Source organism: Oncorhynchus tshawytscha, unplaced genomic scaffold (assembly GCF_018296145.1).
Source record: "Oncorhynchus tshawytscha isolate Ot180627B unplaced genomic scaffold, Otsh_v2.0 Un_contig_5156_pilon_pilon, whole genome shotgun sequence".
Taxonomy (NCBI): domain Eukaryota; kingdom Metazoa; phylum Chordata; class Actinopteri; order Salmoniformes; family Salmonidae; genus Oncorhynchus; species Oncorhynchus tshawytscha.
The window spans coordinates 24,829-50,411 of NW_024609079.1; the positions used below are offsets into that span (position 1 = coordinate 24,829).

At 43.2% G+C, this 25,583-nt stretch overlaps 1 protein-coding gene across 1 annotated transcript in view; it reads left to right on the top strand.

Moving 5' to 3' along the window:
- The first annotated feature begins 2,435 nt into the window (after positions 1-2,435).
- LOC112260818 (serine hydroxymethyltransferase, cytosolic-like) overlaps positions 2,436-25,583 on the top strand; it is a 47,377-nt gene continuing 24,229 nt past the window's right edge. The window contains exons 1-5 of the mRNA XM_042314133.1: positions 2,436-2,529; positions 8,796-8,910; positions 13,587-13,732; positions 18,475-18,587; positions 20,142-20,302. Coding sequence (XP_042170067.1) covers positions 8,812-8,910; positions 13,587-13,732; positions 18,475-18,587; positions 20,142-20,302 — 519 coding nt within the window. The 5' untranslated portion in view covers positions 2,436-2,529; positions 8,796-8,811. The remainder of the gene's footprint in view (positions 2,530-8,795; positions 8,911-13,586; positions 13,733-18,474; positions 18,588-20,141; positions 20,303-25,583) is intronic.

Sequence of the window (25,583 nt, forward strand, 5' to 3'; positions counted from 1 at the left end):
TCTGACCTGTTTACCTCAATACATTAATACTAGAACACTGGGTTCCACCATCTCTGACCTGTTTACCTCAATACATTAATCTAGAACACTGGGTTCCACCATCTCTGACCTGTTTACCTCAATACATTAATCTAGAACACTGGGTTCCACCATCTCTGACCTGTTTACCTCAATACATTAATACTAGAACACTGGGTTCCACCATCTCTGACCTGTTTACCTCAATACATTAATCTAGAACACTGGGTTCCACCATCTCTGACCTGTTTACCTCAATACATTAATCTAGAACACTGGGTTCCACCATCTCTGACCTGTTTACCTCAATACATTAATACTAGAACACTGGGTTCCACCATCTGACCTGTTTACCTCAATACATTAATACTAGAACACTGGGTTCCACCATCACTGACCTGTTTACCTCAATATATTAATCTAGAACACTGGGTTCCACCATCTCTGACCTGTTTACCTCAATACATTAATACTAGAACACTGGGTTCCACCATCTCTGACCTGTTTACCTCAATACATTAATACTAGAACACTGGGTTCCACCCTAAAGACATTTGATGAGGCCTACATTAAAGACATATGCTCCGTTGTGTAAATAAATTAAACTAGCTCCAGTAGGCTAATATTTGTGAGTGTGAACTGTATTACTGTATTGTATTATATGGTCTGAAGTTACACACATTGTTTAAACTAATTCTGGTGCGCAAAAGTGGTCTTCAAAGTTACAAATATACACTAGTGAATTTGATTTACATTTACTGCTATAGTCTACCACCATCTGAATGGTTATGGGTCTGAATGGTTATGGGTCTGAATTAATAACTGCTATAGTCTACCACCATCTGAATGGTTATGGGTCTGAATTAATAACTGCTATAGTCTACCACCATCTGAATGGTTATGGATCTGAATGGTTCTGGGTCTGAATGGTTATGGGTCTGAATTAATAACTGTTATAGTCTACCACCATCTGAATGGTTATGGGTCTGAATGGTTATGGGTCTGAATTAATAACTGCTATAGTCTACCACCATCTGAATGGTTATGGGTCTGAATTAATAACTGCTATAGTCTACCACCATCTGAATGGTTATGGGTCTGAATGGTTATGGGTCTGAATTAATAACTACTATAGTCTACCACCATCTGAATGGTTATGTGTCTGAATGGTTATGGGTCTGAATTAATAACTACTATAGTCTACCACCATCTGAATGGTTATGGGTCTGAATGGTTATGGGTCTGAATTAATAACTGCTATAGCCTACCACCATCTGAATGGTTATGGGTCTGAATTAATAACTGCTATAGTCTACCACCATCTGAATGGTTATGGGTCTGAATGGTTATGGGTCTGAATGGTTATGGGTCTGAATTAATAACTGCTCCATCCTACCACCATCTGAATGGTTATGGGTCTGAATTAATAACTGCTCCATCCTACCACCATCTGAATGGTTATGGGTCTGAATTAATAACTGCTCCATCCTACCACCATCTGAATGGTTATGGGTCTGAATTAATAACTGCTCCATCCTACCACCATCTGAATGGTTATGGGTCTGAATTAATAACTGTCCATCCGCTCTTCATTCCAACCCCTGCTCTTCATTCCAGTTCTATTGGCTGCTGTATTTAACGTTCAGCGAACATAGAGTTTGCGTCCCTCTTCCAATAGTCTATTGGTATAAGAAATGGAACAGAAAACGATGTCCAGCAACCTATTCTAGGCAAGCTTCTTCAGCATGGGACTCCGAGGAGTGTGTTTCAAGGAGAGAGGCCTGTGGGGAGCATTTCACAAGAGACTATCAGTTAGAACCTTATTATGCATAATCTATCATTAATTAGCTAAATATAAGGCTAATACTGCACTGAATTTATTACCTGAAAGAGGTAGGCTAGGACAACTATATATAGAGTCTGTAGGTCTGTTATGACTGTCTGTCTTTGACAGGGTGGGACCTAAGGTGCTATAACTGATCCTATTGGTCTGTAATGACTGTCTGTCTTTGACAGGGTGGGACCTAAGGTGCTATAACTGATCCTATTGGTCTGTAATGACTGTCTGTCTTTGACAGGGTGGGACCTAAGGTACAATAACTAATCCTAATTGGTCTGTTATAACCGTCTGTCTTTGACTGGGTGGGACCTAAGGTAATAAACTATCTATCATATCACTATAACAATTTAAATGCTGTTCTGAATGTACCATGTTGTGTCATAATAATAATTTCATAATTCAACTATATATAGGCACTTTAATCAATATATTTGTACAGTACGGTATTATTTCATCACTGTCTATCAGTTTCATTGGAAAGTTCAGATGTTTCTGTTATGTGTTTTTATTGGCTAACAGCGAGAAAGGGGGCGTGGACATCACGTCTCTCTGTACACTGATTGGTTTATAGGTTTCGCGGACTTTGTATTCCTAGTAAACTCAATTTGCATGTTTGTCTTTCTCCAAACGTCAGATTTCCAACGGTGACAGCTGCACTGCCGAGCGACCCGGTGGGTACCCAGCAAAATAACTCTTTAGTTGTTATATTTACACTATTTGTACATTATTCACAAATAAAATAGCTCGATTAGCGTGCGGTTTTTGGGGTGACGTTTGACACTTTTTCTAGCTAGAAATATGATACAATGTGTAACTTTTTCTTGAATAAGTGAGTCCTATTTAAAAAAAAGAAAGTATTATGCATTAACTCAAATGTTCTATTTAGTGAAATCGGATCGTAATATCGTAAATGTAGTGAAACAGTTAGACCGCATGTCACGAGACAGCTGAACCTGCTGGCTGACTTTAGGGTCAGTGCTATGCGGGATCCTCGGGACGGTCGTACTCTAACTGACCCATACCTTACCTACAGATAGACGCAATGACCCGTACCTTACCCTACAGATAGACGCAATGACCCGTACCTTACCTACAGATAGACGCAATGACCCGTACCTTACCTACAGATAGACGCAATGACCCGTACCTTACCTACAGATAGACGCAATGACCCGTACCTTACCTACAGATAGACGCAATGACCCGTACCTTACCTACAGATAGACGCAATGACCCGTACCTCACCTACAGATAGACGCAATGACCCGTACCTCACCTACAGATAGACGCAATGACCCGTACCTCACCCTACAGATAGACGCAATGACCCGTACCTTACCTACAGATAGACGCAATGACCCGTACCTTACCTACAGATAGACGCAATGACCCGTACCTTACCCTACAGATAGACGCAATGACCCGTACCTTACCTACAGATAGACGCAATGACCCGTACCTTACCTACAGATAGACGCAATGACCCGTACCTTACCTACAGATAGACGCAATGACCCGTACCTTACCCTACAGATAGACGCAATGACCCGTACCTTACCTACAGATAGACGCAATGACCCGTACCTTACCTACAGATAGACGCAATGACCCGTACCTTACCTACAGATAGACGCAATGACCCGTACCTTACCTACAGATAGACGCAATGACCCGTACCTTACCTACAGATAGACGCAATGACCCGTACCTTACCTACAGATAGACGCAATGACCCGTACCTTACCTACAGATAGACGCAATGACCCGTACCTTACCTACAGATAGACGCAATGACCCGTACCTTACCTACAGATAGACGCAATGACCCGTACCTTACCTACAGATAGACGCAATGACCCGTACCTTACCTACAGATAGACGCAATGACCCGTACCTTACCTACAGATAGACGCAATGACCCGTACCTTACCTACAGATAGACGCAATGACCCGTACCTTACCTACAGATAGACGCAATGACCCGTACCTTACCTACAGATAGACGCAATGACCCGTACCTTACCTACAGATAGACGCAATGACCCGTACCTTACCTACAGATAGACGCAATGACCCGTACCTCACCCTACAGATAGACGCAATGACCCGTACCTCACCCTACAGATAGACGCAATGACCCGTACCTCACCCTACAGATAGACGCAATGACCCGTACCTTACCATACAGAAAGACATCATGATCCGTACCTCACCCTACAGATAGACGCAATGACCCGTACCTCACCCTACAGATAGACACAATGACCCGTACCTTACCCTACAGATAGACGCAATGACCCGTACCTCACCCTACAGATAGACACAATGACCCGTACCTCACCCTACAGATAGACGCAATGACCCGTACCTTACCCTACAGATAGACGCAATGACCCGTACCTTACCCTACAGATAGACACAATGACCTGTACCTTACCCTACAGATAGACACAATGACCCGTACCTCACCCTACAGATAGACACAATGACCCGTACCTTACCCTACAGATAGACGCAATGACCCGTACCTCACCCTACAGATAGACACAATGACCCGTACCTCACCCTACAGATAGACACAATGACCCGTACCTCACCCTACAGATAGACACAATGACCCGTACCTCACCCTACAGATAGACACAATGACCCGTACCTTACCCTACAGATAGACGCAATGACCCGTACCTCACCCTACAGATAGACACAATGACCCGTACCTCACCCTACAGATAGACACAATGACCTGTACCTTACCCTACAGATAGACGCAATGACCCGTACCTCACCCTACAGATAGACGCAATGACCCGTACCTTACCCTACAGATAGACACAATGACCTGTACCTTACCCTACAGATAGACGCAATGACCCGTACCTTATCCTAGGTATGAGGAGGGCCCAGAGTTTCTCTCTCTTTCATACAAAGGTATGAGGAGCGCCCAGATTTTCTCTCTTTCATACAAAGGTATGAGGAGCGCCCAGAGTTTCTCTCTTTCATACAAAGGTATGAGGAGCGCCCAGATTTTCTCTCTTTCATACAAAGGTATGAGGAGCGCCCAGAGTTTCTCTCTTTCATACAAAGGTATGAGGAGCGCCCAGAGTTTCTCTCTCTTTCATACAAAGGTATGAGGAGCGTCCACAAAGTGTTTTGTGTGTGGTAGTGCTTAGTAATGAGTCTCTGATAACGAACACATTTAATAAAACGACACGTCCTGATCCAACATCCACATCATGATGGTAAACGACACGTCCTGATCCAACATCCACATCATGATGGTAAACGACACGTCCTGATCCAACATCCACATCATGATGGTAAACGACACGTCCTGATCAAACATCCACATCATGATGGTAAACGACACGTCCTGATCAAACATCCACATCATGATGGTAAACCCAGAGAGTTATTTCAGAACAGGACAGAATGATTCAGGAAACTGGGCTTCGACTTTGGACCAGTCAGTCAACTAGCAAGACATTGTTGTCATTTTCTAACAGTTGATGATCAGCAGAAATAAGGGACTAACTAACTCTCTCAGTAGATGTGACTTCCTCTTTCTAACAATCCCCTGGTCTTGTACACAGATAGTATCTAACATTCACCAAAGCCAGCTACTGATAGTTCAACCCAGATGGAATATGATCAGGCCTACTGTACATCTGACTAGAAATGACTGTTGAAAACTAGTCTAGGTTGGAACTGTTGATCAGGCCTACTGGACATCTGACTAGAAATGACTGTTGAAAACTAGTCTAGGTTGGAACTGTTGATCAGGCCTACTGTACATCTGACTAGAAATGACTGTTGAAAACTAGTCTAGGTTGGAACTGTTGATCAGGCCTACTGGACATCTGACTAGAAATGACTGTTGATAACTAGTCTAGGTTGGAACTGTTGATCAGGCCTACTGGACATCTGACTGTAGAAATGACTGTTGAAAACTAGTCTAGGTTGGAACTGTTGATCAGGCCTACTGGACATCTGACTAGAAATGACTGTTGATAACTAGTCTAGGTTGGAACTGTTGATCAGGCCTACTGGACATCTGACTAGAAATGACTGTTGATAACTAGTCTAGGTTGGAACTGTTGATCAGGCCTACTGGACATCTGACTGTAGAAATGACTGTTGAAAACTAGTCTAGGTTGGAACTGTTGCTGTTAAAATACAATAATAATTGTTATTCTGAACTGGAATAAACTGATTGAAGCAAGATGCTTTTTGAGGCAAACAGGACGTTTGAGAGATCTCCAGGGTTATCTATATCCCTGAGAGAATGGGTTTGGTTATGGAGACCAGAGAGATCTCCAGGGTTATCTATCCCTGAGAGAATGGGTTTGGTTATGGAGACCAGAGAGATCTCCAGGGTTATCTACTGAGCTTGGTTGTGGAGACCAGAGATCTCCAGGGTTATCTATCCCTGAGAGAATGGGTTTAGTTATGGAGACCAGAGAGATCTCCAGGGTTATCTACTGGGCTTGGTTGTGGAGACCAGAGAGATCTCCAGGGTTATCTACTGGGCTTGGTTGTGCAGACCAGAGATCTCCAGGGTTGACTGAGAACCCACTCACACAGTTCTGGGTTGTTCATCTACAAACAGGAAGTGGTCTCCTGACTGAGAACCCACCTCACACAGTTCTGGGTTGTTCATCTACAAACAGGAAGTGGTCTCCTGCCTGACTGAGAACCCACTCACACAGTTCTGGGTTGTTCATCTACAAACAGGAAGTGGTCTCCTGACTGAGAACCAAATCAAATCAAATCAAATTTTATTTGTCACATACACATGGTTAGCAGATGTTAATGCGAGTGTAGCGAAATGCTTGTGCTTCTAGTTCCGACAATGCAGTAATAACGAGCAAGTAATCTAACTAACAATTCCAAAAAAACTACTGTCATACACAGTGTAAGGGGATAAAGAATATGTACATAAGGATATATGAATGAGTGATGGTACAGAGCAGCATAGGCAAGATACAGTAGATGATATCGAGTACAGTATATACATATGAGATAAGTATGTAAACCAAGTGGCATAGTTAAAGTGGCTAGTGATACATGTATTACATAAGGATGCAGTCGATGATATAGAGTACAGTATCAACGTATGCATATGAGATGAACAATGTAGGGTAAGTAACATTATATAAGGTAGCATTCAGTTCTGGGTTGTTCATCTACAACAGTTCCAACCTAGACAGATATGTCAGAGTGTTTTTAATGGGGGAAATAAACATGAATAGATATTTATATGGATATTTAATGTCATTGGTATTTGTTTTAGGCATAAGGGCAATGAAATGTACCGATATTTATGTATAGTTGCATATTTTACTTAGCTTGGGTCCCAGGAAAACAGAATTTCTCATTTGGGTGCCAGGCTGAAAAGGTTAAAGAACCCCCTGCTTTACACGCTACAACACCGAATGGGTGACTTTATCTAGCGAGGTTAGTTAGCTGACGGTGGCTGGCCTCTGTAAGTTGGACAAATAAGATAACACAAGTCATGAGTCCAGCTGCTGTTGCATCAGACACAGAGTGGCAGTGACAGGGGTGGCACCCTATTCCCTACATAGTCCACTATTTTCACCAGGACCATACCAAATGGCACCCTATTCCCTACATAGTCCACTATTTCACCAGGACCATACCAAATGGCACCCTATTCCCTACATAGTCCACTATTTCCACCAGGACCATACCAAATGGCACCCTATTCCCTACATAGTCCACTATTTCCACCAGGACCATACCAAATGGCACCCTATTCACTACATAGTCCACTATTTCACCAGGACCATACCAAATGGCACCCTATTCCCTACATAGTCCACTATTTCACCAGGACCATACCAAATGGCACCCTATTCCCTACATAGTCCACTATTTCCACCAGGACCATACCAAATGGCACCCTATTCCCTACATAGTCCACTATTTCCACCAGGACCATACCAAATGGCACCCTATTCCCTACATAGTCCACTATTTCCACCAGGACCATACCAAATGGCACCCTAATCCATACATAGTCCACTATTTCCACCAGGACCATACCAAATGGCACCCTATTCCCTACATAGTCCACTATTTCCACCAGGACCATACCAAATGGCACCCTATTTCTTACACACTGTTCCAGTGATAAGCTGACTAAATATAGTCCTGAATACCAGATGACCTGACTAAATATAGTCCTGAATACCAGATAACCTGACTAAATATAGTCCTGTTGGTTTAAACATGGCTGTTCTAGTGATAACCTGACTAAATATAGTCCTGTTGGTTTAAACATGGCTGTTCCTGTGATAACCTGACTAAATATAGTCCTGAATACCAGATAACCTGACTAAATATAGCCCTGAATACCAGATAACCTGACTAAATATAGTCCTGAATACCAGATAACCTGACTAAATATAGTCCTGAATACCAGATAACCTGACTAAATATAGTCCTGAATACCAGATAACCTGACTAAATATAGTCCTGAATACCAGATAACCTGACTAAATATAGTCCTGAATACTATATTTTCCCAACAAGTGATATTTAGAGGGGTTGGCAAAAGATACTGTTGAATCTTATTTGGCATAGCTTAACTAACTAACTAACTAACTAACTAACTGTCTGTCATGTCTCATAGCTTAACTAACTAACTAACTAACTGTCTGTCATGTCTCATAGCTTAACTAACTAACTGTCTGTCATGTCTGTAGATCAGTACCAGTCGTCATGTCTCATAGCTTAACTAACTAACTAACTAACTAACTAACTAACTAACTATCTGTCTTGTCTGTAGATCAGTACCAGTCGTCATGTCTCATAGCTTAACTAACTAACTGTCTGTCTGTCTGTGTCTGTAGATCAGTACCAGTCGTCATGTCTCATAGCTTAACTAACTAACTAACTGTCTGTCTGTCTGTAGATCAGTACCAGTCGTCATGTCTCATAGCAACGGTACCAGTCACCATGTCAGTAAGGACGTGTGGGCGTCTCACAACAAGATGATGCAGGAGCCACTCAGCTCCAACGACTCTGAGGTACGTCACGCGGGGGGGGGGGAGTGTGTGTGGGTGTGTGTGTGTGTGTGAGGCCGGGATTGAAACCGATCGCCCTTTGTCGACAATGCGTCTTCCAAAAGGCAATTTTCACGGAGCCCCGCATTCACAGTAAACACTGTGAGCTCAATCAGAAAGGACCTTTTGAAATGTGAGCGCTGTTGACGAAGGGATCTGATTGGTTCCTGGTGTGAGTGTCTGATTGGTTCCTGGTGTGAGTGTCTATAAGGCTGTGTGTTTAAGCCTGGTTTCTATATTCTAGAATCCACATGGTGATAAAATATGCACATTTTCCCTCCGATGGTGTTTCTACCTAAACTGACTCGTTGCTGTTGATGACGTCGCTTTTACGTTTCCTTGTACCGAATATAAAGGGCAATGTGTTTCAGCCAGGTAACTACAGGCCAGGTAACTACAGGCTGGGTTAAGGCCAGGTAACTACAGGCTGGGTTAAGGCCAGGTAACTACAGGCTGGGTTAAGGCCAGGTAACTACAGGCTGGGTTAAGGCCAGGTATCTACAGGCTGGGTTAAGGCCAGGTACTACAGGCTGGGTTAAGGCCAGGTAACTACGGGCTGGGTAACTACAGGCCAGGTAACTACAGGCCAGGTACTACAGGCTGGGTTAATATACATCTAAAGGGCAATGTGTTTCAGCCAGGTAACTACAGGCCAGGTACTACAGGCTGGGTTAAGGCCAGGTAACTACAGGCCAGGTAACTACAGGCCAGGTAACTACAGGCTGGGTAACTACAGGCTGGGTAACTACAGGCTGGGTTAAGGCCAGGTAACTACAGGCTGGGTTAAGGCCAGGTAACTACAGGCCAGGTAACTACAGGCTGGGTTAAGGCCAGGTAACTACAGGCCAGGTACTACAGGCTGGGTTAAGGCCAGGTACTACAGGCTGGGTACTACAGGCTGGGTTAAGGCCAGGTACTACAGGCTGGGTTAATATACATCTAAAGGGCAATGTGTTTCAGCCAGGTACTACAAGCTGGGTTAAGGCCAGGTAACTACAGGCCAGGTACTACAGGCTGGGTTAAGGCCAGGTAACTACAGGCTGGGTTAAGGCCAGGTAACTACAGGCTGGGTTAAGGCCAGGTAACTACAGGCTGGGTTAAGGCCAGGTAACTACAGGCTGGGTAACTACAGGCTAACTACAGGTCAGGTAACTACAGGCCAGGTACTACAGGCTGGGTTAAGGCCAGGTACTACAGGCTGGGTTAATATACATCTAAAGGGCAATGTGTTTCAGCCAGGTACTACAGGCTGGGTTAAGGCCAGGTAACTACAGGCTGGGTTAAGGCCAGGTAACTACAGGCCAGGTAACTACAGGATGGGTTAAGGCCAGGTAACTACAGGCCGGGTTGAGGCCAGGTAACTACAGGCTGGGTTGTGTTAGGTGTGTATTATAATGATTCGGTGTATTGTCTAGGTGTATTATAATGAATCGGTGTATTGTCTAGGTGTATTATAATGAATCGGTGTATTGTCTAGGTGTATTATAATGAATAGGTGTATTATAATGAATTGGTGTATTGTCTAGGTGTATTGTCTAGGTGTATTATAATGTCTAGGTGTATTGTCTAGGTGTATTATAATGAATCGGTGTATTGTCTAGGTGTATTATAATGAATCGGTGTATTGTCTAGGTGTATTATAATGAATCGGTGTATTGTCTAGGTGTATTATAATGAATCGGTGTATTGTCTAGGTGTATTATAATGAATCGGTGTATTGTCTAGGTGTATTATAATGAATCGGTGTATTGTCTAGGTGTATTATAATGAATCGGTGTATTGTCTAGGTGTATTATAATGAATCGGTGTATTGTCTAGGTGTATTATAATGAATCCGTGTATTGTCTAGGTGTATTATAATTAATCAGTGTATTGTCTAGGTGTATTATAATGAATCGGTGTATTGTGTGTATTATAATGAATCGGTGTATTGTCTAGGTGTATTATAATTAATCAGTGTATTGTCTAGGTGTATTATAATTAATCAGTGTATTGTCTAGGTGTATTATAATGAATTGGTGTATTGTGTTAGGTGTATTATAATGAATAGGTGTATTATAATGAATTGGTGTATTGTCTAGGTGTATTATAATGAATCCGTGTATTGTCTAGGTGTATTATAATGAATCGGTGTATTGTCTAGGTGTATTATAATTAATCAGTGTATTGTCTAGGTGTATTATAATGAATCAGTGTATTGTCTATGTGTATTATAATGAATCAGTGTATTGTCTGTGTATTATAATGAATCGGTGTATTGTCTAGGGGTATTATAATGAATAGGTGTATTATAATGAATTGGTGTATTGTGTGTATTATAATGAAACAGTGTGTTAGGTGTATTATAATGAATCGGTGTATTGTGTTAGGTGTATTATAATGAATAGGTGTATTATAATGAATTGGTGTATTGTCTAGGTGTATTATAATGAATCCGTGTATTGTGTGTATTATAATGAATCGGTGTATTGTCTAGGTGTATTATAATTAATCAGTGTATTGTCTAGGTGTATTATAATGAATCAGTGTATTGTCTATGTGTATTATAATGAATCAGTGTATTGTCTATGTGTATTATAATGAATCGGTGTATTGTCTAGGGTATTATAATGAATAGGTGTATTATAATGAATTGGTGTATTGTGTGTATTATAATGAAACAGTGTGTTAGGTGTATTATAATGAATCGGTGTATTGTCTAGGTGTATTATAATGAATCGGTGTATTGTCTAGGTGTATTATAATGAATCGGTGTATTGTCTAGGTGTATTATAATGAATCGGTGTATTGTCTAGGTGTATTATAATGAATCGGTGTATTGTCTAGGTGTATTATAATGAATAGGTGTATTATAATGAATTGGTGTATTGTCTAGGTGTATTATAATGAATCCGTGTATTGTGTGTATTATAATGAATCGGTGTATTGTCTAGGTGTATTATAATGAATCAGTGTATTGTCTATGTGTATTATAATGAATCAGTGTATTGTCTATGTGTATTATAATGAATCAGTGTATTGTCTATGTGTATTATAATGAATCAGTGTATTGTCTATGTGTATTATAATGAATCAGTGTATTGTCTATGTGTATTATAATGAATCGGTGTATTGTCTAGGGGTATTATAATGAATAGGTGTATTATAATGAATTGGTGTATTGTGTGTATTATAATGAAACAGTGTGTTAGGTGTATTATAATGAATCGGTGTATTGTCTAGGTGTATTATAATGAATCGGTGTATTGTCTAGGGGTATTATAATGAATAGGTGTATTATAATGAATTAGTGTATTGTCTAGGTGTATTATAATGAATCCATGTATTGTCTATGTGTATTATAATGAACCGGTATATTGTCTAGGTGTATTATAATGAATCCGTGTATTGTGTGTATTATAATGAATCGGTGTATTGTCTATGTGTATTATAATGAATCGGTGTATTGTCTATGTGTATTATAATGAATCAGTGTATTGTCTAGGTGTATTATAATGAATCGGTGTATTATAATGAATTGGTGTATTGTGTTAGGTGTATTATAATGAATCAGTGTATTGTGTGTATTGGTGTATTGTGTGTATTATAATGAATTGGTGTATTGTCTAGGTGTATTATAATGAATGGGTGTATTGTGTGTATTATAATGAAACAGTGTGTTAGGTGTATTATAATGAATCGGTGTATTGTCTAGGTGTATTATAATGAATCGGTGTATTGTCTAGGGGTATTATAATGAATAGGTGTATTATAATGAATTGGTGTATTGTCTAGGTGTATTATAATGAATCCATGTATTGTCTATGTGTATTATAATGAACCGGTATATTGTCTAGGTGTATTATAATGAATCCGTGTATTGTGTGTATTATAATGAATCGGTGTATTGTCTATGTGTATTATAATGAATCCATGTATTGTCTATGTGTATTATAATGAACCGGTATATTGTCTAGGTGTATTATAATGAATCAGTGTATTGTCTAGGTGTATTATAATGAATCTGTGTATTGTCTATGTGTATTATAATGAATCGGTGTATTGTCTATGTGTATTATAATGAATCGGTGTATTGTCTAGGTGTATTATAATGAATCGGTGTATTGTCTAGGTGTATTATAATGAATTGGTGTATTGTGTTAGGTGTATTATAATGAATAGGTGTATTATAATGAATTGGTGTATTGTCTAGGTGTATTATAATGAATCCGTGTATTGTCTAGGTGTATTATAATTAATCAGTGTATTGTCTAGGTGTATTATAATGAATCGGTGTATTGTGTGTATTATAATGAATCGGTGTATTGTCTAGGTGTATTATAATGAATCGGTGTATTGTCTAGGTGTATTATAATGAATCGGTGTATTGTCTAGGTGTATTATAATGAATCAGTGTATTGTCCAGGTGTATTATAATGAATCGGTGTATTGTGTGTATTATAATGAATCGGTGTTGTGTGTATTATAATGAATCGGTGTATTATAATGAATCGGTGTACTGTAATGAATCGGTGTATTGTGTGTATTATAATGAATCAGTGTATTGTCTAGGTGTATTGTAATGAATCGGTGTATTGTGTGTATTATAATGAATCATTGTATTGTCTAGGTGTATTATAATGAATCAGTGTATTGTCTAGGTGTTCTCCATCATCAAGAGAGAGAAGCACCGTCAGACCTTCGGCCTGGAGCTGATCGCATCAGAGAACTTCACCTCCAGAGCTGTTCTAGAAGCCCTGGGCTCCTGTATGAACAACAAGTACTCAGAGGGGTATCCTGGACAGAGGTAGGCACTATGAAGCTTTATGAAGCTGTATTTAACCAGGGAGTCACTCAGAGGGGTATCCTGGACAGAGGTGGGCACTATGAAGCTTTATGAAGCTGTATTTAACCAGGGAGTCACTCAGAGGGGTGTCCTGGACAGAGGTGGGCACTATGAAGCTATGAACCTGTATTTAACCAGGGAGTCAATCGGAGGGGTATCCTGGACAGAGGTAGGCACTATGAAGCTTTATGAACCTGTATTTAACCAGGAGTCACTCAGAGGGGTATCCTGGACAGAGGTAGGCACTATGAAGCTATGAACCTGTATTTAACCAGGGAGTCAATCAGAGGGGTATCCTGGACAGAGGTAAGAAAAGCAATCGCATTCTGTAGCAAAAGTCTTCAATCAATAATAAGAAATACCAGGAAGGCACCAGAATATCTAACTGGGAGGAGACTATATGGCTTTAGGTGGTTAGAGTATCGACTATATGGCTTTAGGTGGTTAGAGTATAGACTATATGGCATTAGGTGGTTAGAGTATAGACTAGATGGCATTAGGTGGTTAGAGTATAGACTATATGGCTTTAGTCAGGGGGTTAGAGTATAGACTATATGGCTTTAGGTGGTTAGAGTATAGACTATATGGCTTTAGTCAGGTGGTTAGAGTATAGACTATATGGCATTAGTCAGGTGGTTAGAGTATAGACTATATGGCTTTAGTCAGGTGGTTAGAGTATAGACTATATGGCATTAGTCAGGTGGTTAGAGTATAGACTATATGGCTTTAGTCAGGTGGTTAGAGTATAGACTATATGGCTTTAGTCAGGTGGTTAGAGTATCGACTATATGGCTTTAGTCAGGTGGTTAGAGTATAGACTATATGGCTTTAGGTGGTTAGAGTATAGACTATATGGCATTAGTCAGGTGGTTAGAGTATAGACTATATGGCATTAGTCAGGTGGTTAGAGTATAGACTATATGGCTTTAGGTGGTTAGAGTATAGACTATATGGCATTAGTCAGGTGGTTAGAGTATAGACTATATGGCATTAGTCAGGTGGTTAGAGTATAGACTATATGGCTTTAGGTGGTTAGAGTATAGACTATATGGCTTTAGGTGGTTAGAGTATAGACTATATGGCTTTAGGTGGTTAGAGTATAGACTATATGGCTTTCAGGTGGTTAGAGTATAGACTATATGGCATTAGTCAGGTGGTTAGAGTATAGACTATATGGCATTAGTCAGGGGGTTAGAGTATAGACTATATGGCTTTAGGTGGTTAGAGTATAGACTATATGGCATTAGTCAGGGGGTTAGAGTATAGACTATATGGCTTTAGGTGGTTAGAGTATAGACTATATGGCATTAGTCAGGGGGTTAGAGTATAGACTATATGGCATTAGTATGGCATTAGTCAGGTGGTTAGAGTATAGACTATATGGCATTAGTCAGGTGGTTAGAGTATAGACTATATGGCATTAGTCAGGTGGTTAGAGTATAGACTATATGGCATTAGACTATATCAGGTGGTTAGAGTATAGACTATATGGCATTAGTCAGGTGGTTAGAGTATAGACTATATGGCATTAGTCAGGTGGTTAGAGTATAGACTATATGGCATTAGTCAGGTGGTTAGAGTATAGACTATATGGCATTAGTCAGGTGGTTAGAGTATAGACTATATGGCATTAGTCAGGTGGTTAGAGTATAGACTATATGGCTTTAGGTGGTTAGAGTATAGACTATATGGCTTTAGGTGGTTAGAGTATAGACTATATGGCTTTAGTCAGGTGGTTAGAGTATAGACTATATGGCATTAGTCAGGTGGTTAGAGTATAGACTATATGGCATTAGTCAGGTGGTTATGGCATTAGTCAGTATAGACTATATGGCATTAGTCAGGTGGTTAGAGTATAGACTATATGGCATTAGTCAGGTGGTTAGAGTATAGACTATATGGCATTAGTCAGGTGGTTAGAGTATAGACTATATGGCATTAGTCAGGTGGTTAGAGTATAGACTATATGGCTTTAGGTGGTTAGAGTATAGACTATATGGCATTTAGGTGGTTAGAGTATAGACTATATGGCTTTAGGTGGTTAGAGTATAGACTATATGGCATTAGTCAGGTGGTTAGAGTATAGACTATATGGCATTAGTCAGGTGGTTAGAGTATAGACTATATGGCTTTAGGTGGTTAGAGTATAGACTATATGGCATTAGTCAGGGGTTAGACTATATGGCTTTAGGTGGTATAGACTATATGGCATTAGTCAGGTGGTTAGAGTATAGACTATATGGCATTAGTCAGGTGGTTAGAGTATAGACTATATGGCTTTAGTCAGGTGGTTAGAGTATAGACTATATGGCATTAGTCAGGTGGTTAGAGTATAGACTATATGGCATTAGTCAGGTGGTTAGAGTATAGACTATATGGCATTAGTCAGGTGGTTAGAGTATAGACTATATGGCTTTAGTCAGGTGGTTAGAGTATAGACTATATGGCTTTAGTCAGGTGGTTAGAGTATAGACTATATGGCATTAGTCAGATGGTTAGAGTATCGACTATATGGCTTTAGGGGGTTAGAGTATAGACTATATGGCATTAGGTGGTTAGAGTATAGACTATATGGCTTTAGGTGGTTATAGTATAGACTATATGGCTTTAGGTGGTTAGAGTATAGGCTATATGGCTTTAGGTGGTTAGAGTATAGACTATATGGCTTTAGGTGGTTAGAGTATAGACTATATGGCTTTAGGTGGTTAGAGTATAGACTATATGGCTTTAGGTGGTTAGAGTATAGACTATATGGCTTTCAGGTGGTTAGAGTATAGACTATATGGCATTAGTCAGGTGGTTAGAGTATAGACTATATGGCATTAGTCAGGTGGTTAGAGTATAGACTATATGGCATTAGGTGGTTAGAGTATAGACTATATGGCATTAGTCAGGTGGTTAGAGTATAGACTATATGGCATTAGGTTAGGTATAGACTATATGGCATTAGTCAGGTGGTTAGAGTATAGACTATATGGCTTTAGTCAGGTGGTTAGAGTATAGACTATATGGCTTTAGGTGGTTAGAGTATAGACTATATGGCTTTAGGTGGTTAGAGTATAGACTATATGGCTTTAGGTGGTATAGACTATATGGCATTTAGAGTATAGACTATATGGCTTTCAGGTGGTTAGAGTATAGACTATATGGCTTTCAGGTGGTTAGAGTATAGACTATATGGCATTAGTCAGGTGGTTAGAGTATAGACTATATGGCATTAGTCAGGTGGTTAGAGTATAGACTATATGGCATTAGTCAGGTGGTTAGAGTATAGACTATATGGCATTAGTCAGGTGGTTAGAGTATAGACTATATGGCTTTCAGGTGGTTAGAGTATAGACTATATGGCATTAGTCAGGTGGTTAGAGTATAGACTATATGGCATTAGTCAGGTGGTTAGAGTATAGACTATATGGCTTTAGTATAGGTGGGTAGAGTATAGACTATATGGCTTTAGGTGGTTAGAGTATAGACTATATGGCATTTAGGTGGTTAGAGTATAGACTATATGGCATTAGGTAGTTAGAGTATAGACTATATGGCTTTAGGGGGTTAGAGTATAGACTATATGGCATTAGTCAGGTGGTTAGAGTATAGACTATATGGCATTAGTCAGGTGGTTAGAGTATAGACTATATGGCTTTAGGTGGTTAGAGTATAGACTATATGGCATTAGTCAGGTGGTTAGAGTATAGACTATGGCTTTCGGTGGTTAGAGTATAGACTATATGGCATTAGTCAGGTGGTTAGAGTATAGACTATATGGCATTAGTCAGGTGGTTAGAGTATAGACTATATGGCTTTAGGTGGTTAGAGTATAGACTATATGGCTTTAGTCAGGTGGTTAGAGTATAGACTATATGGCTTTAGTCAGGTGGTTAGAGTATAGACTATATGGCTTTAGTCAGGTGGTTAGAGTATCGACTATATGGCTTTAGTCAGGTGGTTAGAGTATAGACTATATGGCTTTAGGTGGTTAGAGTATAGACTATATGGCATTAGTCAGGTGGTTAGAGTATAGACTATATGGCATTAGTCAGGTGGTTAGAGTATAGACTATATGGCTTTAGGTGGTTAGAGTATAGACTATATGGCTTTAGGTGGTTAGAGTATAGACTATATGGCTTTCAGGTGGTTAGAGTATAGACTATATGGCTTTAGGTGGTTAGAGTATAGACTATATGGCTTTAGGGGTTAGAGTATAGACTATATGGCTTTAGTCAGGTGGTTAGAGTATAGACTATATGGCTTTCGGTGGTTAGAGTATAGACTATATGGCATTAGTCAGGTGGTTAGAGTATAGACTATATGGCATTAGTCAGGTGGTTAGAGTATAGACTATATGGCATTAGTCAGGTGGTTAGAGTATAGACTATACTAATGGGTTTGGTTGTGGAGACCAGAGATCTCCAGGGTTATCTAATGGGTTTGATTGTGGAGACCAGAGGGATCTCCAGGGTTATCTAATGGGTTTGGTTGTGGAGACCAGAGATCTCCAGGGTTATCTATCCCTGAGAGAATGGGTTTGGTTGTGGAGACCAGAGGGATCTCCAGGGTTATCTAATGGGTTTGGTTGTGGAGACCAGAGATCTCCAGGGTTATCTAATGGGTTTGGGTGGAGACCAGAGATCTCCAGGGTTATCTAATGGGTTTGGTTGTGGAGACCAGAGATCTCAACAATGTGTATGTGTGTGTGTGTGTAGGTACTACGGTACAGAACATGTTGATGAGTTGGAGCGTCTGTGTCAGAGGAGAGCTCTGGAGGCCTACGGACTGGACGCTGACAAGTGGGGAGTTAACGTACAGCCATACTCAGGTAGTACCCCCCTCCACTACACAGAGACACATACTCAGGTAGTACCCCCCCCACTACACAGAGAGACACACACACACACACACACACACACACACACACTACACAGAGACACACGCACACACACACACACACACACACACTACACAGAGACACACGCACACTAGATACTGGAGGTGTAACCAGGCCATCCCAGTACAGCTCTGTAGGGTCTAACTAGGTGTAACCAGGCCATCCCAGTACAGCTCTGTAGGGTCTAACTAGGTGTAACCAGGCCATCCCAGTACAGCTCTGTAGGGTCTAACTAGGTGGAGGTGTAACCAGGCCATCCCAGTACAGCTCTGTAGGGTCTAACTAGGTGGAGGTGTAACCAGGCCATCCCAGTACAGCTCTGTAGGGTCTAACTAGGTGGAGGTGTAACCAGGCCATCCCAGGACAGCTCTGTAGGGTCTAACTAGGTGGAGGAGTAACCAGGCCATCCCAGTACAGCTCTGTAGGGTCTAACTAGGCGGAGGTGTAACCAGGCCATCCCAGTACAGCTCTGTAGGGTCTAACTAGGAGTAACCAGGCCATCCCAGTACAGCTCTGTAGGGTCTAACTAGGAGTAACCAGGCCATCCCAGTACAGCTCTGTAGGGTCTAACTAGGCGGAGGTGTAACCAGGCCATCCCAGTACAGCTCTGTAGGGTCTAACTAGGAGTAACCAGGCCATCCCAGTACAGCTCTGTAGGGTCTAACTAGGTGGAGGTGTAACCAGGCCATCCCAGTACAGCTCTGTAGGGTCTAACTAGGAGTAACCAGGCCATCCCAGTACAGCTCTGTAGGGTCTAACTAGGTGTAACCAGGCCATCCCAGGACAGCTCTGTAGGGTCTAACTAGGTGGAGGTGTAACCAGGCCATCCCAGTACAGCTCTGTAGGGTCTAACTAGGTGGAGGTGTAACCAGGCCATCCCAGTACAGCTCTGTAGGGTCTAACTAGGTGGAGGTGTAACCAGGCCATCCCAGGACAGCTCTGTAGGGTCTAACTAGGTGGAGGTGTAACCAGGCCATCCCAGGACAGCTCTGTAGGGTCTAACTAGGTGTAACCAGGCCATCCCAGTACAGCTCTGTAGGGTCTAACTAGGTGGAGGTGTAACCAGGCCATCCCAGGACAGCTCTGTAGGGTCTAACTAGGTGTAACCAGGCCATCCCAGGACAGCTCTGTAGGGTCTAACTAGGTGTAACCAGGCCTTCCCAGTACAGCTCTGTAGGGTCTAACTAGGTGGAGGTGTAACCAGGCCATCCCAGGACAGCTCTGTAGGGTCTAACTAGGTGGAGGTGTAACCAGGCCATCCCAGGACAGCTCTGTAGGGTCTAACTAGGTGTAACCAGGCCATCCCAGGACAGCTCTGTAGGGTCTAACTAGGTGTAACCAGGCCATCCCAGGACAGCTCTGTAGGGTCTAACTAGGTGGAGGTGTAACCAGGCCATCCCAGGACAGCTCTGTAGGGTCTAACTAGGTGTAACCAGGCCATCCCAGGACAGCTCTGTAGGGTCTAACTAGGCGATGTGTTTGTAGGCTCCCCTGCTAACTTTGCTGTGTACACGGCGATTGTGGAGCCTCATGGGAGGATCATGGGTCTGGACCTCCCTGATGGAGGTCACCTGACGCACGGCTTCATGACGGACAAGAAGAAGATCTCTGCCACATCCATCTTCTTTGAGTCCATGCCCTACAAGGTAAACAACAACAACACATCTTCTTTGAGCCCATGCCCTACAAGGTAAACAACAACACATCCATCTTCTTTGAGCCCATGCCCTACAAGGTAAACGACAACAACACATCCATCTTCTTTGAGTCCATGCCCTACAAGGTAAACAACAACAACACATCCACCTTCTTTGAGCCCATGCCCTACAAGGTAAACAACACATCCATCTTCTTTGAGCCCATGCCCTACAAGGTAAACAACAACAACAACACATCCGTCTTCTTTGAGTCCATGCCCTACAAGGTAAACAACAACACATCCATCTTCTTTGAGTCCATGCCCTACAAGGTAAACAACAACAACACATCCATCTTCTTTGAGTCCATGCCCTACAAGGTAAACAACAACACATCCGTCTTCTTTGAGCCCATGCCCTACAAGGTAAACAACACATCCATCTTCTTTGAGCCCATGCCCTACAAGGTAAACAACAACACATCCATCTTCTTTGAGTCCATGCCCTACAAGGTAAACAACAACACATCCATCTTCTTTGAGTCCATGCCCTACAAGGTAAACAACAACACATCCATCTTCTTTGAGCCCATGCCCTACAAGGTAAACAACACATCCGTCTTCTTTGAGCCCATGCCCTATAAGGTAAACACATCCATCTTCTTTGAGCCCATGCCCTACAAGGTAAAGAACAACACATCCATCTTCTTTGAGTCCATGCCCTACAAGGTAAACAACAACACATCCATCTTCTTTGAGTCCATGCCCTACAAGGTAAACAACAACACATCCATCTTCTTTGAGCCCATGCCCTACAAGGTAAACAACAACAACACATCCATCTTCTTTGAGTCCATGCCCTACAAGGTAAACAACAACAAAAACAACACATCCATCTTCTTTGAGTCCATGCCCTATAAGGTAAACAACAACAACAACAACACATCCATCTTCTTTGAGTCCATGCCCTACAAGGTAAACAACAACACATCCACCTTCGAGTCCATGCCCTACAAGGTAAACAACAACACATCCATCTTCTTTGAGTCCATGCCCTACAAGGTAAACAACAACACATCCATCTTCTTTGAGTCCATGCCCTACAAGGTAAACAACAACAACAACAACACATCCATCTTCTTTGAGTCCATGCCCTACAAGGTAAACAACAACACATCCACCTTCGAGTCCATGCCCTACAAGGTAAACAACAACACATCCATCTTCTTTGAGTCCATGCCCTACAAGGTAAACAACAACACATCCACCTTCGAGTCCATGCCCTACAAGGTAAACAACAACACATCCATCTTCTTTGAGTCCATGCCCTACAAGGTAAACAACAACACATCCATCTTCTTTGAGTCCATGCCCTACAAGGTAAAAACAACACATCCATCTTCTTTGAGTCCATGCCCTACAAGGTAAACAACAACACATCCATCTTCTTTGAGTCCATGCCCTACAAGGTAAACAACACATCCATCTTCTTTGAGTCCATGCCCTACAAGGTAAACAACAACACATCCATCTTCTTTGAGTCCATGCCCTACAAGGTAAACAACAACAACAACACATCCATCTTCTTTGAGTCCATGCCCTACAAGGTAAACAACAACAGGAGGAGGAGCCGGCACATAGAGAGAGGAGCCGGGGCATAGAGAGAGGAGCCGGGGCATAGAGAGGGGAGCACAGAGAGAGGAGCCGGGGCACAGAGAGAGGAGCATAGAGAGAGGAGAGAGGAGCCGGGGCATAGAGAGAGGTACATAGAGAGAGGAGCCGGGCATAGAGAGAGGAGCCGGGGCATAGAGAGAGGAGCCGGAGCACAGAGAGAGGAGCCGGAGCACAGAGAGAGGAGCCGGAGCACAGAGCGAGGAGCCGGGGCACAGAGCGAGGAGCCGGGGCACAGAGCGAGGAGCCGGGGCACAGAGCGAGGAGCCGGGGCACAGAGCGAGGAGCCGGGGCACAGAGCGAGGAGCCGGGGCACAGAGCGAGGAGCATAGAGAGAGGAGCCGGGGCATAGAGAGAGGAGCATAGAGAGAGGAGCCGGGGCACAGAGAGAGGAGCCGGAGCATAGAGCGAGGAGCCGGGGCACAGAGCGAGGAGCCGGGGCACAGAGCGAGGAGCCGGGGCATAGAGAGAGGAGCCGGGGCATAGAGAGAGGAGCATAGAGAGAGGAGCCGGGGCACAGAGAGAGGAGCCGGAGCATAGAGCGAGGAGCCGGGGCACAGAGCGAGGAGCCGGGGCACAGAGCGAGGAGCCGGGGCACAGAGCGAGGAGCCGGGGCACAGAGAGGAGGGGCACAGAGCGAGGAGCCGGGGCATAGAGAGAGGAGCCGGGGCATAGAGAGAGGAGCATAGAGAGGGTAGCCGGTGCATAGAGAGAGGAGCAGAGAGAGAGGAGCCGGAGCATAGAGAGAGGAGCATAGAGAGAGGAGCATAGAGAGGGAGCATAGAGAGAGGAGCCGGGGCATAGAGAGAGGAGCATAGAGAGAGGAGCCGGGGCATAGAGAGAGGAGCATAGAGAGAGGAGCATAGAGAGAGGAGCCGGGGCATAGAGAGAGGAGCCGGGGCATAGAGAGAGGAGCATAGAGAGAGGAGCCGGGGCATAGAGAGAGGAGCATAGAGAGAGGAGCCGGGGCATAGAGAGAGGAGCATAGAGAGAGGAGCATAGAGAGAGGAGCCGGTGCATAGAGAGAGGAGCATAGAGAGAGGAGCCGGGGCATAGAGAGAGGAGCATAGAGAGGGTAGCCGGTGCATAGAGAGAGGAGCAGAGAGAGAGGAGCATAGAGAGAGGAGCCGGTGCATAGAGAGAGGAGCATAGAGAGAGAGAGAGGGCATAGAGAGAGGAGCCGGGGCATAGAGAGAGGAGCATAGAGAGGGTAGCCGGGGCATAGAGAGAGGAGCATAGAGAGGGTAGCCGGTGCATAGAGAGAGGAGCATAGAGAGGGTAGCCGGTGCATAGAGAGAGGAGCAGAGAGAGAGGAGCCGGGGCATAGAGAGAGGAGCATAGAGAGAGGAGCATAGAGAGAGTAGCCGGTGCATAGAGAGAGGAGAGGAGCAGAGACACACACCACACAGTTTATTTGAGATCAACGTCCTTCTGCCTGCCTGTCCAGCCAAGGTAACCACGGGGAGAACAGAACTGTCTGACGCACCGTTCTGTCATCACACCAGAGATGGGCCTTGACACGGTTAGTTGGTTGTGTCAGTGTTGTCTTTATGTTGCAACAATGTTGCTGTGCAAAGGCCTTGACCACACGGAGTTGTCTCACTGACCTTTACCCATCCTCAACACCTGATTGGCTGATTTAAATGATGTGGTAAAGGGCTGGATAGGACGGAGGTACTGTGCAGCCCTCTTTATTGACCTATCGAAGGCTTTCCATACTGTAGACCAAAGATCTAAGATCGTCTGCAGTCGTTCTGGATCGGGCCTCATTTTATTGGTAAGTCAGGTTTCCGGGTCGAGAGCTTCCTTGGTGTTCAAATCACTAAGGACTTAAAGTTCCCGGAGTGTTCCTTAAAGTTCCCGGAGTGTTCCTCCTTTGAGCCCCGGAGTATTCCTCCTTTGAGCCCCGGAGTATTCCTCCTTTGAGCCCCGGAGTATTCCTCCTTTGAGCCCCGGAGTATTCCTCCTTTGAGCCCCGGAGTATTCCTCCTTTGAGCCCCGGAGTATTCCTCCTTTGAGTCCCGGAGTATTCCTCCTTTGAGTCCCGGAGTATTCCTCCTTTGAGTCCCGGAGTATTCCTCCTTTGAGTCCGGAGTATTTCTTTGATTGATTTCTCAATGCCAGAAACACATATAATAGTAACTTAGAGCACCCCAAGAAAACATTCCCAAATTTTACAAATTCTTAAATCAATTCTTATAAAGTTATTCTAAAAGTTGGGTTTGATTTTTCAGATCTGTTTGAATTTCAGAGATCACGTGATCAAAGCCAACCAGCTGTAAACACGTCTACCAGGATGGTATTTAACTGCTGATGATGTCGTAGATAGGCTGGTACTATGGGAAAGAGCCGTTTTCAAGGTGTTTGTGGTGGCTGTGCGTGGTGCTAATTCGGTCGTTCTGTGGTTGTTTTCTCTACAGCCCGAGTGCTGCCTAAAGGTGTTTATGGTGGTGCTAATTTGGTCGTTCTGTTGCTCTCGGGGGGTTGTTTTCTCTACAGCCCGAGTGCTGCCTAAAGGTGTTTATGGTGGTGCTAATTTGGTCGTTCTGTTGCTCTCGGGGGTTGTTTTCTATACAGCCCGAGTGCTGCCTAAAGGTGTTTATGGTGGTGCTAATTTGGTCGTTCTGTTGCTCTCGGGGTTGTTTTCTATACAGCCCGAGTGCTGCCTAAAGGTGTTTATGGTGGTGCTAATTTGGTCGTTCTGTTGCTCTCGGGGTTGTTTTCTCTACAGCCCGAGTGCTGCCTAAAGGTGTTTATGGTGGTGCTAATTTGGTCGTTCTGTTGCTCTCGGGGTTGTTTTCTCTACAGCCCGAGTGCTGCCTAAAGGTGTTTATGGTGGTGCTAATTTGGTCGTTCTGTGGCTCTCGGGGTTGTTTTCTCTACAGCCCGAGTGCTGCCTAAAGGTGTTTATGGTGGTGCTAATTTGGTCGTTCTGTTGCTCTCGGGGTTGTTTTCTATACAGCCCGAGTGCTGCCTAAACAGAAATGCGACGCTTCGGCCACGGGATCTAGTGGCATTCCGGAGAAGCGCAGGGGCAATGCTTTTTTGGGGGGGGATTTTTTGGGTCCGTGGGAGGGGGATGTGGGAGGGAGGAATATGTGGGAGGGGTGTGTGGGAGGGGGGGAAGTGTATTTCTGGATCGTAGGATCAATGTGGCTTCTTGTTGAAGAGGCAGCAGATAACAGTAGCTTTCTAGAGCTTTCGCTCCTCTTTCTCCATTTCTGAATTGGGGGCCATTTTCTTTCTAGCTGACAAAACCCCCCCCACTTTGTAGACAAAAGTATGTGGACAACCCTTTTCAAATGAGTGGGTTATGTTTCAGCCACGTCCGTTGCTGACAGGTGTATAAAGTCATGGACTCTACAAGGTGCCGAAGGGGTTCCCCCAGATTAACGAAGTGACGTTCGGTAATCTGTGTTCTATCAGGTGGATCCTAGTGACGTTAATCTGTGTTGTATCAGGTGGATCCTAGTGACGTTAATCTGTGTTGTATCAGGTGGATCCTAGTGACGTTAATCTGTGTTGTATCAGGTGGATCCTAGTGACGTTAATCTGTGTTGTATCAGGTGGATCCTAGTGACGTTAATCTGTGTTGTATCAGGTGGATCCTAGTGACGTTA